At 38.9% G+C, this 18,569-nt stretch overlaps 1 protein-coding gene across 1 annotated transcript; it reads left to right on the top strand.

The window, feature by feature from the left end:
- The first annotated feature begins 2,929 nt into the window (after positions 1 to 2,929).
- Positions 2,930 to 9,527, top strand: LOC148718149 (somatostatin receptor type 5-like). The gene is made up of 3 exons (XM_088743872.1): positions 2,930 to 3,900; positions 4,567 to 6,440; positions 6,730 to 9,527. Exon 3 carries the CDS (start codon positions 6,760 to 6,762, stop codon positions 7,660 to 7,662), a length of 903 nt encoding a protein of 300 aa, XP_088599998.1. The 5' UTR covers positions 2,930 to 3,900; positions 4,567 to 6,440; positions 6,730 to 6,759; the 3' UTR covers positions 7,663 to 9,527.
- Positions 9,528 to 18,569: the final 9,042 nt, after the last annotated feature.

Raw genomic sequence — 18,569 nt, 5'->3', positions numbered from 1 at the left:
AATTGATCTAATTGATCTATATTAGTAATTCAGAGCAGCGTTGATAAAAAAAAACCCAAGAATTATATTCACTAGGTTTTTGGGTTGCAAAAATGTATGTTTCCTGCAGTATCACTTTGTAAGTAGTGTAAGTACCAAGAAATATTTATTTCTTATTAACCGAGCGGGAGGTCTGTATGGGAGAATCTTCACCGAGGTCGCCAGTACAGACCGAACGCAGTGAGGTCTGTACCAGCGACCGAGGTCAAAATTCTCCCACACAGACCGACCTAGCTCGGTCAGAATAAGATGTTTATTTTATGGCTGTGTCTTATATGTCAAGTTTTTGTATTCTTTGTACCTTTTTTTTTTCTAGACCGGTCTAGATGCCGGTCTAGATGGGAAAATCTAGACTGCCTTCAATATTGATCTCAGCCAATCAAATTCGTGAATTCGGTAGTTCCCAGTCCTTGTGAGACAGTCATATAATAAAAGTATTGTAATGCAATCTAGGCTGTATGTAGAGAACTTTGTGAAAGTATCCTTAACATAGGTAATGTAAGTATTGTAAGTAATGTTCTTTGGTTATAGCAAAAATTAAAAAATAAGGTATGTTTGATTTTTAAAAGGTTCTGATTGTAGATAGTTATCTCAGACATAAACGCATTCCTACTTTTGCATAATAATATTGTACACTCTAGTTGGATATATGTATATGTATACTCAACAATTATTCCACGAGCGCGCCTTGGATATGATATGATAGATAGCCAACAAGGCGCGTAGCGCCTCGTTGGCCATTATCATCTCATATCCAACAGGCGCGAGTGGAATAATTGTTTTATTAAAAAAACGCCCCTAAGATATTAGACAAATCTTCTGGACTTTATTTTGTAAGAAGAAAGCGGATGTTACAATGTACAGATATTAGATTATGGTATATTGGCTAAAATCATCTCATATCCAACAAGCGCTAGTGTAATAATTGTTTTATTAAAAAAAAACGCCCCCAAGATATTAGACAAATCTTCTCGACTTTATTTTTTAAGAAGAAACCGGATGTTACAATGCATAGATATTAGATTATGGTATATCGGCTGATATATCTTGTGTCGTTTCCAATCATATTTACTCGGTACATGTACCGCCAGAAAAAGGTTGAAGAGGTACTTCTGATTTTCCACAGCAACATTTTAGTAGACTAGCAGTCCTTCCTTTTCGGCAAAGTCCGTAGGAGGTACTCGAAAGGTAAGTTAGCAAGTTTTAGAGGACCTCACTCGTGGAGCTTCCGCGGCGCATCGGCGCCACTCCAAGAGTTTCCCCACAGCACTCTAAAGGTTGAAAGGTCAAGATTCTCAATCCTTATTTTGAATCCCCACGAAGAATCGAAAATCAGACTTTTGGCTCCACGCTTTTCGATGCTCTACCACTGAGCCATAGAGACTCAGAATTTTTTCTTTGTCCCACGCTCGAGATAAGACGAAAAATATCTTGATAAATGTCAAAGATGTTTCAGTTTGGCCAAGTTAAAGTTGTCTAATTTGCAAATAATATCGATTTTACTGACATTTATATTATTGTCACTCAGTCGAGTGATACATCCTTTTAGTTTTCAATAGAGGCTGTCAATTCAGTTTGATCAACCAAACCTCTTTTCGTTCTTTCATATTCCTTGTCACAATAACACTCCTCTTCTTTCCAAAGTATAACACGAAGGTGGATCATCATCATCATCATCATCATCAGTCATCTTCGTGCTCTGTTGCGCATAAGGCCTTGATACTTCTCTTCCATCGGTCCCGGTCTCTTGCAATAATCCATTCCAGTTTCCTATGGTAACAAATTTTCTTGGGTTTCAGAAGTGACTCTGTCGATCGGGGGGCTTCTTCTTTAGAGCTTTCACCCTCCAATGTCATCCGGCGCTGGTAGTCCGTAAACAACACATCACTGCCGTGGGGTACCTGATCAGTCTCTTCATTCTGCCCTTTCTTCCCTTGCATTCTTTGAAAAGTATTTCCGGTTTCAGTAATAATATTTTTTTTTACGGGGAAGGGATATTAGCCCTTCGCCCAACCCCCAACCTGGAGGGCCAGGTGTTGCAATTAGTCAGGGCTCTCACTTGGAACTTGTCCAACATGGTTGAACCTACCAGTGACCAAAGGAGGTGGATCATCTTTTGGCAATCCATCAAGGACAAGAAACAGATGGATTGGTGTTCCGAAGATATTATTCTAATTTTTAACTACAAAGCATTACTAAAATGAGCGGGAACAAATAAGTTAAAAGAAATATAGTAAAAATGTCAAGGTTAGAGGTACATTTTCCGGCCTTTAATCTTGGGTGTTACGGGCAAAATTAAGATATTTCCCACAAAGGTTTTGTAATTTTTCATCTGAATGAAGGGAAAGTTTATTTTCAATGATTGATTTTCTCAGGCTGTGGAACCCGAAAACCTCGTGTTTGTGATACCGTCCACATGCACTCGTTAAACAAGAAAATAGTGAAAGATTCTAGGGTACTGGTAAATATTTTATCAGTTTACAGTAGTCACAAAACTATGAGTCTGAGTTACTATGAATTCTTGAATTTTTCTTGGTTTAATTATTACATAGAAATAAAGCATGTCTGTTTTCAGTGAAGTTATAAAAAGCCAACTTTAAGGAGCCATGGAGTTTATTCTCTCCACTATGTTAACTGTTAAAATCACTATTTACTTTTCTGAGAGAGAGGATTTTGACAACTCTCAAAAATTGTCCTTTCGGCAGATATATAGATGATACGGTAAAACTCTGAAATCAAACGACAATCACTTAAGTGTTCACAGCAGAGAGTCCTGATGTAAACCTGTTTTAACCTCATGCACTTAGTTATTTGAATAACAAATTCAATGTTTGTAAACGGAAGCGTTATCTGATGCAAGATTATTGTCACCTGCTTCAGCATAAAAAACTAAAATGCGAGAATGATGTAAATTATATATTAGTAATCTCACCTATTTCTATAGACCTCCTTTGTTGGAACTGACGTTCTTGGGATGGACTTCCTTTGTTTCAAGATCGTCATCAACTGTATGATACGCATATAACTAGTGCATTTAAATTCTTGACGGAACCAGAAAGCAGAATATAATTTAAAGGCATCGCCTCCGAACTTTATGGTGAAAATTCGTCCACTGAACTTCGCATAGAGGGATATCCTTTCGGAGAAGCTCCTATATTAACTGTGAATGCTCCCCATCAAATCGAATCTAACTACACGCGCTAAACCATAAGAGATGACTATTAACTGGATCGTAGGTTGGTTTTTCACTTTCTTTGGTCCGGTGGGAAACATCTGGGTTATCCTCATCATCCCGAGAAGAATACGATTACAAACAACAACAAACTGGTTCATCCTTTCCCTGGCGGTGGCCGATCTGGGTGTTACTTGTTGCTATTTTCCGGCCCTTATAATCTGCGATGTGCTTGTGGATACATGCGACAACGAAGTTCGCCTAATAATCGTTCGCTTCTTCACAAGAGCTTCTGCCTTTTGCCTGACCGCCATGGTTGCTGAACGCTATATCGCTATCGTCCATTCCTTAAAATACATCCGTTTCTTGACGATGAGAAACGTAGTCATTATTATTGCGACCTGTTGGACAATTCCATTTCTTTTGATAACTTGTGACTTCACCATCTTTCGTACCAGAAGCGAATTATCCGCCGCAGGAATAGCTATAGTTGGTTCCATTTACATTTTGATCTCCAAAGTGTTACCGACAGTGCTTCTTTTCGCAGCAAATTTTCATATCCTGTTTATTGCCCGCAAACTCTCTCGTGAGATGAAAGTTCTTTTCAAACAAGTTCGATTTAACGTCGCAGCAAACTCTGTGGAGCTTAAGAAAGTTGGAAAAGCGGGATTAAAGGCATCCACAGTGAGGTTGGTGACAGTACTTGTTTTCATATTCATGGCATGTTACGGAATAGGTATCCATTGGGGAGTCTGCCGTTTTTTTTATCTCTGTAATGTCTCTAAATATGAAATATTGGCATACAGTTGGCTACTTCTCTCCAATTCTATGCTAAATCCCTTCGTGTACGCATTTTTAAAAGAGGATATCAAAAGAGAATCAAGGGTTTTCCTTTGCCACAGGAGGAAACTGAAAATACGTCCTTTACTGGTTCAGCCGTAGTAGTAAGCCAAGAAACGTCTGCACTTGCGTGTGCGCTTATCAAAGAGGAATTTGAGAGGGGGTGTAAGGATAAACCTACACCTTTACGAAGGAAAACGCACTTAAACCTGACGTATTCCACGTCACAAAGCGTGAGATGTCCGGATCTTATCAACAACCAAGAGAACAGTAATAATCATTGCCATCCGTTGGGGAATTCCACTTCTTTTTTAACGGATTTTTTCTCATAAAAGGTTCCATTAAAGAAACATCTACGTATGATGCACGATCCTCGCAGTAGAGAGCGCTATTTATGCAATAGCGAAAATCAGACCTGAAAAAAATCAGGCCTGTACGGGATTCGAACCACTGACCTCTGCGATACTAGTGCAGCGCTCTATCAATTGAGCTAACAATTATATTGTCTCCCGCAGCACTGTGAAGTTGGCGTACTAAACGACGAACTTATCCGAGATAGGATAGTTGTGGGGCTAAAAGACAAGAAACTGTCTGAAAAACTGCAGTCAGATCCTAAATTGACTCTGGATAAGCCAGCAAACCAAGCCAGGCAATCAGAGGCAGTTAAGAAACAGCAAGGCATTCTGTACAGGGCACCCAACCAGAACCTCCCTCAGCTAATGTGGGTGTAATATCAAAGAAAAGAGGTAAAGAAGTGAAAGGGAAAGATCAGAAGGATAAGCCATTCAAAAACTCTAAGTTAGCAGGCAAGACCCCTAAAACAAAATGTACCAGATGTCTGGGCACACACCATTGGAAACAGGAATGTTCCGCCAAGGACTCTAAGTGTAACAAATGTTTCAAGAAGGGACACAGGGCAAAAGTATGCAAATCCTAGTTGAAAAAGAAAGTTGAGGAAGTTGGAAAGTTTAAAGCTGTTTAAGGGTCGAGCTAGGAGGAGAATTCTTTCTCGGTCAACTCACCGAATTAGACATGGTTGAAGGAAACAATATTATTGCCTACCCGATCCATAAAACTAATTTCTTTTACAATGACCTTGTCACTTCCATGATACAAGCGAAATTTTCTAAAGATGTTTTACACTTAATGATCGTCATTAAAAATCCATAGGGTTTGCTCACTGTATATTGTGAAAGCAACCTTTCTACCAACTGCTGCCTACATTTAATTTGACGGGTCAGTGAAACATGCTTTTATTGGCTGACATTAATTGTCCAATCAGTGTTTAGAACTTTTGTTTGAAGAGAACGCATCTAGATAGCGAATACATAGTTCATTTATGTACATATTCATATCAGCCTACGAGAGCAGAGGCCTTCTACACTGCTGCATTCAAAAATATATACACGGAAAGTTTAGTAACCGCTCAGAGTAGTCGGTGAGTTAAGGATCGTAGCTGGGCTGCCGAGTCTGTTCACGTTTAGCAATCTTGTGATCGAACATCCCGTTGCTAGCTTTCTATGCGCCAAACTGCGAGATATGTAATACGTTCTCAATATAGACTGCGAATAAAAGTTCGTTAATTAATCCAATTATTTTCCCTTCATGTTCCTCTTCACCGTGGTGATTCCTTCTTTTCAAAGTATAGCATGATTTTATACAAACTTAAACATAAGGCAGTGGATCACCTTTTGGCAATCCATCATGGAAAAGAAACAGGTGGATTGGTGCTCCGAAAATCATTTTATTGTAATTTTGAACTACGGAGCAATGGTAAAATGAAACGAACACATAATTCATGAGAAATTTAATGAAAACCTCAATGATAAATATTGGTGAACGGATAGTTTATTTTCGATAAATATTTTTCTGACATGAGTCTTTGGAACCCAGAAAATCTCGTGTATATGATAATGCTTTTTGATTAGTAGCTGCTATACTGACTTCCTAACTTCGCTTTTTAATAGACTTATATGTATACTTGGCTTTGCAATTCTATCATACATGTATTCATAAATATATGGAAAAATGTGTTTTGACGCCAATAAAGGCAGCTTTGCACAACTGTTATAGTTGAAGTAGGAAGTCTCCACTAAAGTCCATTCACAGTAGGTGTGTTGATGAAGCGAATAGGTTTTTGAAAATACATAAAAGAGTGACAGGTGGTCTCGCGGACTGAAAACTTTTTAATTCTAGACTACAAAGAATTAACATAACGAGCGCAAACAAAAATTCATGAGATATTTAATACAGATGTCAGTGGTAGAGGATAAGGGTTTTATTCGCGTGCGCATCCTGACAAATATTGAGAAGATTGATGTCTCGGTTATGGGAGTGTTAATTTTCGATGAACAATTTTCTTTAACTGAGAGAGCTGACGAGAGTTAGGGTAAGTGTTTGTTGACTGATTTATCAAAAAACAAAAGTGATGTCTTATAGACGGGTACGTTCTTCATCATTTTGCAAGCTTGTGGCCATCTTTGTCAACAGTAACACTCAAAATGCAGAAACTGTGCAATAGGCCAATAAGCACGTAAATGATATCCTTGAACTCTCTGGCCCACATAAACACAAGTTTTATTAAAAGAGAACACCTCTAAGTTGCATTTTGAAGACCCATTAGTTAACATATCTACTTCTATCAAAGCTCCAAATCGACAGAAAATTTCTATTATCAGATTCAGATTCAGATACACAATCAAAAGAGGATGGATATTGACTGGATTGTTGGTTGGTTTTTTACTTTCTTTGGTCTGTTGGGAAGCAGCTGGGTAATTTTCATTATTATAAAGAGAAGAAGATTGCAGACAACAGCCAACTGGTTTATCCTTTCCCTAGCGGTGGCCGATCTTGGTGTTACTTGTGGATATTTTCCGGCGTCCATGATCTGCAACGTGCTTATGGGCACATGTAACAACGACCTTCGCCTTATATTCGCTAACTTTTTCAGCGAAGCTTCTGTCACTTGCTTAATAGCCATGATTGGTGAACGTTATATCGCTATCGTTCATTCGTTAAGGTACGTTCGTTACCAGACCACCTGTAAGACAATCACTATCATTACAATCTGCTGGGCATTTCCTTTTATTTTGGCCATTTTCCGGCTCATCGTCTACCTAGGCAGCGGCGAGGATTTAATCGTAGAAACGCCTATATTCGCTGTCATTCAGATCACACTTTTCCTATTCTTACCAACAATACTTATTTTCGCGGCACATTTTCATATCCTATTAATTGCTTGCAAACTCTCTCGCGAAACGAAAGCTCTTTTGAAACAGATAAGATTTAACGTAGCTGCAAACTCCGTGAAAGTAATTAAAACTAGAAATGTGGGATTAAAAGCCTCCACAGTGAGGTTGGTAACTGTACTAGTTATCATATGTATGGTATTTTACGGAATAGATATCCATCTGTCGATATGCTTTTACTTTAATCTCTGTGATGAGTCTAACTATGAAACGGCAGCAGCTGAAATGCTCCTATTGGCCAATTCTACGTTAAATCCTATTGTGTACGCTTTTCTTAAAGAGGATATCAAGAGAGAATCTAAAGCTTTGCTTTGCCGCAGAAGGAAACTGAAATCACGTCCCTTCCAGGTTCATCCGGAGTAACAAGCTGCGGGAAAGATTCCAATCAACGGTGCTTGGTGAAGACAAAATGGGTAAAAACTGACACACAACTGAAAAAAAATGGTTAAATCTGTAGTCGAGGCAAGTTGCCCACCCAGCCAGAGCTTATCCCGGTTTGAGGAATGAACTCAACACTTCGCTTTGTAAACCTTCGTAAAACGAAGCGATTTATGACGAAAAAAATTATTTTAGTCTTCTAGTTCCAAAAACATACCTTAAAATGCAAAAAGATACAAATATCACGCCGGTCAGAGAGTGATTGGCGGTTGGCGAAGGAAGGAATATTTCTCAAATTGTTTCTGGCTGTCATAGATCTTTCCGCATGCAAAATAATATGTTTTAAGTCTTTCTTTTAAAGTGCACCTAAACCCCAATTTTTTTTTTCGCTTAACGAAATAAGCGTATTTTTTGGAGTATTTCTGTGCAAAATATTTTTATTTGCTCAAATCTTCAATTTTCTGTGTTCAGTCAAAGTAAGGAAAATAGGCCGCCATCTTGGCTCACGACCGAGTTTAAAGAGGAATGGTTCTAGCGAGTGATGTGACGTCAAATCGAGAACACAAAAGTCTGCATTTCACGCATTTTCACTTGTTTGGGTAGGTTGTCGTCGATATTGTCCCGATATATGCCGACTAGGTGCGTTGTCTGAGGAATGTATGAAGCGCGATACCCTCTTGCAAATTTCGCACGCTGCTACATCCTCCTACAACACACTTTGTCGGCATATTTTCGGACAATATCAACTAAAACCTTCCCAAACAAGTGAAAATGTGTGAAATGTAAGCATGACATATTACGTAATAGCTATCCGTAGGGTAATCTACTTTTTTTAACATCTGCAGTGTGTCTAAATGTGAAGGAGGGGCTCATGTTTCGCTACTTTTAGCCAATTCTACTGTAAACCCCTTTGTACGCATTTTTCAAAGAGGATATCAAACGAGAATCAAAAGCTTTCTTTGCTACATGCAGGAGGAAACTGAAACTACGTCCCTACCAGGTTCATCCAGAGTAGTAAGACAAGAACAGTACAGCAGTTCTGTCTACACAATAGGCTTAAACTAAGGAAGACTGATAAACTGCCAAGTGCGTTTGAATTTAACCGAAATCGTGATACTTAAGATGAGTGGAGACGAAGCGCGAAATAACTGAACAATTTCTACTCTCAAACAGCAATTCAAAGGTCTGCACTTGTGTGTGCGCTTACCAAAGAAGAATTTAGGAGGGGGTCTAGAAATAAAGCTACACTCTTACGACTGAAAAACGCATTTGAACTTTTGTCTCCCCGTCACAAAATTTTTTCTTTGTCCCAAGCTCGTGATAACACGAAAAATACCTTTCTAAATGTCAAAGATGTTTCAGTTAGGCTAAGTGAAAGTTGTCTGATTTGCAGATAATATCGATTTTACTGATATTTCTACCGTTGTCACTCGGTGGAGTGATACATCATTTTAGTTTTCAATAGAGGCTGTCAATACAGTTTGATCATCCTTCCTCCATATTTCTTGTCGCAATAGTACTGCTCCTCTTTTCAAAGTATAGCATGGAAGTGGATCACCTTTTGGCAATCCATCAAGGACAAATAAAAGGTGGATCGGTGTTCCGAGCTTGAATATCATTCCAATTTTTAAAAAGATCTTCCTTCGAACTGCATGGTGAGAATTCGTCCACTGAACTTTGCATAGACTGATTTCCTTTTGTGGAAGCTCCTTTATTTAACAGTAAATGCTCCCTATCGAATCTAGTTAAACTCGCTAAACCAGTGAGATGACTATTGCCTGGTTCTGGATTTTAGGTTGGTTTTTCACTTTCTTTGGCCTGGTAGGAAACAGCTGGGTTATTTTCACCATAGCGAGAAAAAGAAGATTACAAACAACAGCCAACTGGTTCATCCTTTCCTTGGCGGTAGCCGATCTGGGTGTTACCGGGTGGATATTTCCCGGCGGCCGTGATCTGCAATGTGCTTGTGGATACATGCAACAACGAAGTTCGCCTAATAATTGCTATCTTCTTCGTAAGAGCTTCTGTCTTTTGCCTCACCGCCATGGTTATTGATAGCTATATCGCTATCGTCCATTCTTTAAAATACATCCGTTTCTCGTCGACAAGAAACGTAGTCATTATTATTACGACCTGTTGGACAGTTCCGATAATTTACGAATTCATCATTTATCTTGCCGAAAATGAACTATCCGCCGCAGAAGCGGTTATACTTGGTTCCATTTACATCGTGCTCTTCCGAGTGTCGCCAACAATGCTTCTTTTCGCGGCATATTTTCATTTCCTATTAATTGCTCGCAAACTCTCTCGCGAGATATGAAAGTTCTTTTGAAACAAGTTCGATTTAAAGTCGCAGCAAACTCCGTGAAAATAATGGAAGCCAGAAATGTGGGATTAAAAGCATCCACGGTGAGGTTGGTAACAATATAGTTTTTTATATTTGTGGCATATTGCGGAATATTTATCCACTGGGAAATCTGCTTTGCATTTATGCCCGGATCAAACGTCGAACTTTTCATGAGCCGAACTTAATATCTGTTTGGGTCGACCCAAATGATTAGGTTCGACGGTTGATTCAGACGTCGAACTTAATATTCGTCGTACTTAATTTACGAGCTCTACAATAGTCAGCGGTCGGTCATGGCGGACGTTCCAGAAGGTAGTGACCGGCGAAGAGCTTTTGCTTTTCGTGCCATTCGGGAGGATAGGAAACGGAGAAAAATGTTACGAAGTTTCTTACAGGCTGACATCGCAAGAAGGCAATTTATGATGAATATATGTGTCATCGGTCTGCTGTTAAGTGTGTCACGAAAAAGTGCAACACCAGTCTACAAACGTTCCTGCAGGAGGCTCCTGAGAAATATGGGATGGTTTAACCTGGTTTGGAGCACGTATTCCGATGAACGATTCACGAATAACACATGTCGTCTGGAACAACCGTTTTCCGCCAACGCGCCATTTTTTTTCCACTCTAATGCGCACACTTAAGGCGAAAGAAGGGGATTGTGGGATGGAAAATGTATTATAATAATTTATGCATTAGGTACATGAAAAGTATAATTTATGAATTAAGCACATGAAAAGTTCGACGTTTGAATCGGAGTCGCTCCGTAATCGAACTGACCGACTGGCCATGCGAACTTAATTCTCGGGTAGACCCAAATAACATCTGTCGAACTTAATTGATTCAAACGTCGATCTCTTCGTGTACTTAATTAGGGCTATTAGGTTCGGCTCATGAAGAGTTCGAAGTTTGAACCGGGCCTTAGTCTTTGTTATGTATCTAACCCTGAAATAGTGAGAGCAAGTTTGCTGCTTTTGGCCAATTCCACGTTAAACCCCGTTGTGTACACATTTTTCAAAGAAGATGTAAAAAGAGAATCAAAAGCTTTCCTTTGCCGCAGGAGGACACTGAAACTGCGTCCCTTCCAAGTTCATCCAAAGTAGTATGCTAAGAACGATGCAGCAATTCTGTCTACATAATAGGTTTTAACCTAAACAAGAATGGTGAACTTTACTATATATGTGTGAATTCCACCGAAATTGTAGTATTGATGATGAGTGGGGACGAAACGCGAGTTTCTACCCTCAAAAAACAATTTAAATGTCTGCACTTGTCTGTGCCTACCTAAGAAGAAGTTAGGAGCGAGGGAGTCTATGTATAAAGCTACACTTTTACGATTAAAAAACGCATTTAAACATGATAAACCCAACTTCTTCCTGGTCACAAACGCAAGAAGTGCGTCCTGCCTTATCGCCACCAGGAGAATAGTAATGATCATTGCAATCTGTTGGGGAATTTCACTTCTTTTAAACGGTTTTTTCTAGGCAAAGGTTCCATTAAAGAACCATCTGTAGTCGATGTCATTTTCACAATACTCTTTGTTTACGGCCTCGGCCACGCGCAGTATCCAAAATCTCGGGTTCTGATCAAAGAGATAAGAACAAAAGAAAGAGCTGTGAAAGAGCTCTCAATGTGAGTTCTAGCATCAGTTTCAGGCCTCCTCTGCCTCCCTCGTGACGTATGAGACCACTTTCGTTTTGGGAAGCGCTATTTCAAAGTTGTCAAGATGTCAAAGATGGTTCAATTAGATCAGATGAGAGTTTGACTTTTCTACTGTTGTCAATCAGTAGAGTGGTAAATCATTTTAGTTTCCAATAGAGGCTGTCAACGCAGTTTGATCAACCAAACCCCTTTCGTTCCACTATATACCTTGTCAAAATAGCACTGTTCTTCTTTTCAAAGTATAGCATGGAAATAGATCACCCTTTGGCAATCCATCAAGGAAAAGTAACAGGTGGATTGGTGTTCCGAAAATATCATTCTAATTTTTAATTACAAAGTATTAATAAAATGAGCGAGAACAAACAAGCCATGAGAAATTTAATACAAATGTTGCGTTTATTTTACGGTGGGTGTCACGGAAAAAACAGGGAAACTTCCTGAAATGGCGAGAGGTTATAAGATCTTTGTAAGTGGAGAGTTTACTTTCAAAAGTTGAAATGGTAAATTGGCCACCGTAATGATTACAAAAGCTGACGTTTCGAGCGTTAGCCCTTCGTCGGAGCGAATAGAGGAATTGTGGGTTGTGTGTGCTTTTAAAGGCAGAAAATGGAGCTACGTTATTGGTGGGTGCATGGCAACGAGAAAAACATGAATAAATTAGTGGAATGAAAAGCGTTCATTGATCCCTGTGGGATTTAGACTGCCGGTTTGAAAGATGAGCTTTTGTTCAAGATTTTTACGGCTTTCCGTGCCACCTAAGTGCAAGGAAAGACCGCAGATTGCCATATGTTGCTTAGAATGATTGGGTAAATTAAAATGTCTAGTGACTGGTTTCGATGTGTCCTTGTCATTCCTTTCCACGTCTCGAAGGTGTTCTCGGAATCGGTCACCTAGTCTTCTGCCTGTTTCGCCGATGTATATCTTTTTGCAATAAGTGCAAGTTATGCAATAGATTACATTAGCGGAGGTGCACGTGAAGTGATCGGTGATCTTAATGGATCGTTTAGGTCCCGATATTTTATCAGTGTTGTGAATGAAAGGACACGTTTTGCATCGTGCACGAGCGCATTTAAAAGTGCCTGGTTGCTCATTAGTCTGAAAAGAACTTCTGACCAAAAAATTGCCTAAGTTTTTGTCGCGTTTGAATGAAATGAGCGGAGGCTGCGAAAAGATAGTGCCTGTCTCTGGATCGTTTTGAAGTAATTTGAAGTTTTTAAGAATGATGGATTTAACTGAGTGGTTGTGAGGGTGAAACGTGAGAGTGAATGGAATGCGGTCGGAATCTTCCTTATGCGACGTTTGTAGTGCTGAATGTCGATCAATAAGTTGAGCGCGGTGGTAACCCGCTTGAACGACGGAAACAGGGTAACCACGTTCATCGAAGAACTGGCACATTGACTCTGATTTGTGGTGAAAATCAGAGTCATTACTACATTCCAAGAACACCTTCGAGACGTGGAAAGGAATGACAAGGACACATCGAAACCAGTCGCTAGACATTTTAATTTACCCAATCATTCTAAGCAACATATGGCAATCTGCGGTCTTTCCTTGCACTTAGGTGGCACGGAAAGCCGTAAAAATCTTGAACAAAAGCTCATCTTTCAAACCGGCAGTATAAATCCCACAGGGATCAATGAACGCTTTTCATTCCACTAATTTATTCATGTTTTTCTCGTTGCCATGCACCCACCAATAACGTAGCTCCATTTTCTGCCTTTAAAAGCACACACAACCCACAATTCCTCTATTCGCTCCGACGAAGGGCTAACGCTCGAAACGTCAGCTTTTGTAATCATTACGGTGGCCAATTTACCATTTCAACTTTGTTGATATATCCAAATTATTTCGTTACTCCCACCGACGCAGCCCCAAACAGTTTCTTTCGAAACTATCAGCCTTTACTTTCAAAAGGTAACTTTTTGAAATTAAACTCTCCACTTACAAAGCGTAAGTGGAGAGTTACCCATTTTTCCATCGGTGTACGCTGCTGACGAGAGCAAATACAAAGACTAGTTTTCCGCGCGCTTGTTTTTTCTGGTCACGTAAGATTTGTCAAATAAAAGAAAAGTCTTTTGCTACAATGTAACAATGTTATGTTATAAAACAAATGATAAACGCCACAGTGTACACTATTGGGTTATGGATGCACTTGGGAGGTTTGCTAAGCACTCAAGAAGTTATAATCGCTCTCGGCTATCGCCTCTCGCGACACTTACGCTTCTTTCTTACTTAGCAAACTCCGACGTGCCTTCATAACTCGATAGTGTACGCTGTGGTGTTTTACCATTTGTTAAGTAGTGTTAAACTTTGTATGCTCAGTTATTTTGCCTGCTTGTAGCTATCCGTGTCAGCAATAAGACCCCAAAATGCAGAAACTTTGCAAAATTATGTCAATGACGACACAAATTGTTTTAGATAGGGCAGCTGTCAAGTAGCATTTTGCTGGTGAAGGAAGAACTTCTTTTTTTTTCCTTTGTTGTCCAATAAGCATGTAAATGATATCTTTAAACTATGTGGTTAACCACACAGACTTGCATAAAAGATATCTGAAACCCGTTAATTCAACATCTCTACTTCCATCAACTGCAAGGCGACAGAAAATTTTTATTATCAGATTCAGCTTCAGTTTCTAAGCCAGTAGAGAAGGAATATGATTTTATGAAACTGGTTTTGGATTGTAGGTTGGTTTTTCACTTTCTTTAGTCTAGTGAGAAATAGCTGGGTTATTTTTATTATCGCGAAAAGAAGAAGATTACAAACAACAACAAACTGGTTTATCCTTTTCCCGGTAGTAGCCGATGTAGGTGTTACTTGTGGACATTTTCCAGTGTTCATGATTTGCAATGTACTTGTGGATACTTGCAAAAGTGACGCGCACTTAATATTCGCTGACTTCTTTTCAAATGTTTCTGTCATTTGCTTGACCGCCAGAATTGGTGAACGCTGTAGCGCTTTCGTCCATCCGTTAAAATATGTCCGTTTTTTAACGACTATAAAGACATTCGCTATCACAGCAACCAGTTGGACAATTCTATTTCTTTTTGTCATTTTGAAAACTCATGGTCTATCTGCCCAACAACGAAAATTTCGAAGAATTAAAACCTGTATTAGTTGCTACTTACACAGTGTTATTTGGAGTGTTATCAACAGTACTTCTTTTTGTGTTGCATATTCGTATCCTATTAACTGCTTGGAAACTCTCTCGTGAGATGAAAGTTTTTTTAAACAGGTTAGATTCAACTTACTGGCAAACTCGGTGAAAGTATTGGAAATTAGACAGTGAGGTTGGCAACTGTACTTGTTATTATATTTATGGCAAGTCATGAAATAGTTGTCCATTCAACACTCTGCTTTTACTTTGATCTTTTTTATGATCCTACCAATAAAACAATGACACTTCATTTGTTACTTTTAGCAAATTCTAGTTTAAATCCTCTTGTGTACGTGTTCCTTAACGAAGATATTAAGAGAGAATCAAAACCTTTTCTTTACTGCAATGCTGTCGGAAAAAAAGTTAATAACCGAAACACGGCTTGTGACTTTCGTCGAACACGTCAAAACCCTAACCCTGATTGTAGCATTGATGATCAGTGGAGACGAGGCACAATGCTACTGAACGATTTATTTTTGTCAAACAACTCATCAGTAAACTTTATGTATTGTTATAAATTCACTAGTGTGTGCGCGCTTATTAAAGGGGTGAAGAGGGAATTAAAAGCTTTCCTTTACCTTACAATTTACTTCAAAACGCATTAAAAGTAACGTGGCGCGCAAAGAAGAGCAATGCTGATGTCGTGCATAAATACTAAACCTAAGAACAAAATATATACATAACAAGCAAAATTATCAAACTCAGCCTTAAAATTAAATTGTTAAAGGCTATGAGGTACCCTAAATAATATATAGATTTAGCCAAGCCTAAAAGCGGAGCTCCCAATAAGTGAAAATTTTGCAATAAAATTTCTTTACATATATTAAAAATTTTTAGCAAAAAATTCATTCAGTAAAGATTAAACCCATTGACACTTACGTGTAACTTGCCTGTGAAAAGTCAAAATTTTGGGGAAACCAAGAAAGCAAACACAATGCGCAGAAAATTTTTAAAAATCATCTTTTCCAAAAAACAAGCTCTAGTGAAAGAAGACTAATTAAAGAACTTATTTCCGACGAAAAAAGCGATAGGTGCATATTACGTTTTAATTAACTAGAACATCAAGATGAAAGATCAAAATCGCTAAATATTTTTGCATGTGTGCAAATGGGCATGTGGATCAAATTTCAAATGGAATATGCGAATTTGTCCGTGAGTGAAGAGACCTCAAATTCCGTGGAATCTATCAAATGGGAAGCAAGACTAAAATGGCCCAGAAATATTTCGGGACAACAGATTTGTTCAAAACAGTTTTTGATTTGCTGTTATAAGCGATGAACGTACGAATTTCTTACGTGTACAAAGCCCACGCGATAAAATTCATCATTATTAGATCGTTGCTTACTTGCCTTCAAGGCCAGAAATTGCGCAGCCTTATGATGAAATTTAAGAATAAATATTAGCGAGAAAAACACACTACGTTTCGATGACTCCATTTCATTATTCTCAAGTGAGAAGAGAATAAAAATGAATAGTTAATTTATACCGTCCGAGGGTGACAAACGTAAAAAGTTTTTAAAAATTTTTGTAAAAATTTAAATAAATAATTGCGCGTGTTGAGTTTATAAATGCAAACTATTAAATAAATAGTTTCGCGCGTATGGAATCCGATTGTTTGTTCAAAGAGGGCTTCATCTTCTTTATGAAAAGCATTTCATGAACTAAACAGTCCAGTTTTATGGTGGAAAGAGTACCATATAACCCCATACATTAATTATGCATTCAATTTCATTAATTATGTATGCACCCCAATGTTTTTAAGACAATGACTTATTCCCACGGGTTTAGCATATATACATTACTAATAAGTACTTACTACTTCAATAAAAGAGAAATTGATTGAAAGCGGCTTTTTCGTCTCCATTCCTTTCTTACGTTCTTCTCCCTTCTCCCCTTCGTTCCTAACTTCTCCTCAGTTTTTTTTTTTCTTTCCTTTTTACCTTCTTGGCAGTTCTGCTGAGCCTTGAACCATCGCTCCTCAGACAACGCGTTATTATCAGACAATTATCAAACCATAGCCTTACCACTATACTACGCAAACCAGTTAGGAGTTCCTCTCCAAAAGCTACATTTTCTTTTACCTTTCAGTAAAAAAATTTTCATAACAATATGTGCATTGATATAATGCACCAAAGGTCCCCTTTGCACTAAAGAATGCATTTCTTCTTCTCTACGGTTGGCCAAATACCACATAGAAAACAAAATTTATTCATACCTCTTTCTAATAACATCAACGAAAGAAGAAGATAGAAGGAAGAAGAAGAACAACAACTCGGAGATGGGGAGACTGAATTTTATTCGACTTTCTCGAATATTATCGGATCACGACCGGTGCATACAGTGGTGTAAGGATCACAACCTGCTTGTGATGTCGGTAAAATGTCCTCGAGCGGGGCGCAGCATTGAACTTAGCTGGACGCGACGTGCTTCATCGCGAGACGGGTACGAGTGGCGATGTTCAAAAGACGGTTGCAATGGAATGGCTTCAATGCGCCGGAATTCACCGGTGCGCTCACACAGGGTATCGAAAATACATGGTGGGGAATCAAGCGAGGTTTGCCCCAAGCAGGAACATCCAAAGGACTTTTCGATGGCTACCTACAAGAATATATGTGGCGTCAGCACTACGGAAACGATCCCTTTGGAAACATTATCGAACGTATCGCCCAACTTTGTGAAGTCCAGAAAGACTAGATACAAAGGTTTCTTTGCATCGCTGTATGCACCGGCCTTCACGAACAATTTTCATCACTAGGACACGAAAGGATAATGAAAGAATCAACCAAAATCACAAGAACAGGTAAGACAACATTTATTTAAACTTTGCATTGACAAACTTCAAAGCCTGACCGTAGACTTAACGTTATTTTCCGGCCAATTTTACGCTTTTAAAGCGAAACTGAACATTCAGTTATATTTCAAAGTTAAAAACCTCTGGAAAACTACTTGAGTTTTCTGTTTTGCAAAGCCAAAACGCGCCAAATTTACCCTGTTTCAAAAAAGACTTAGAAAAAAAATCCAAATTTTCAAAACAAAGACTACTAGTCTCCGCGGAGTTCTATTGTTATCGCTATTGTTTTAATTGAACAAAGACTGAATGCATAATTAATGTATGGGGTTATATGGTACTCTTGCCATGGTTTGTAGGTCGTGGTCGTTCTTTAGATGTTCGCCGATGGCCGAATTACGGTGCTCATCAATACGTTGATGTAAATGCCGGCTGGTGTACCCGACGTACTCTGCATCACACAGATCACATTTATAATTATATACAAGGCATTGTTGGCTAACTATAGGAGGTTTAGGCTCACGTATTCTGAGATCTTCACAGATTTTGCGACTCTTAAACACGAGTTGAAGGGTGTGATCGATATTGTTGCTTAGATCTGATAATTGCCTTTTCACTGCGTCAGCTGACTTTTGATCTTTAAAAGGCAAAACCACTCGGTGAACCGCATTTTCGTTGATGGATAATTGAGCTTGCACTCCAGGGTTTTCCGACCTAACTGAGGTGACAAAGTTAGAGATGGTGGAATTGATGATGTGGTCGGGATACTTGAGGTTTGTAAACATCATCTTCAGATGGTCACATTCAGATTTGAAGGACTCCCATGTGGACGACAGGCGGAATGCACGATTCAACATGGGTTAAGTAGTGATTTCTTGTACCTTTTATCGACGTGGCTCTGGTGATGAAGCAGTAGGCCTGTGTTTGTTGGTTTCCGATAAACA

Source organism: Stylophora pistillata, chromosome 13, assembly GCF_964205215.1.
Source record: "Stylophora pistillata chromosome 13, jaStyPist1.2, whole genome shotgun sequence".
NCBI classification, from domain to species: domain Eukaryota; kingdom Metazoa; phylum Cnidaria; class Anthozoa; order Scleractinia; family Pocilloporidae; genus Stylophora; species Stylophora pistillata.
Note: the sequence above shows the minus strand (reverse complement) of the source record. Positions and strands in the feature narration are given on the sequence as shown.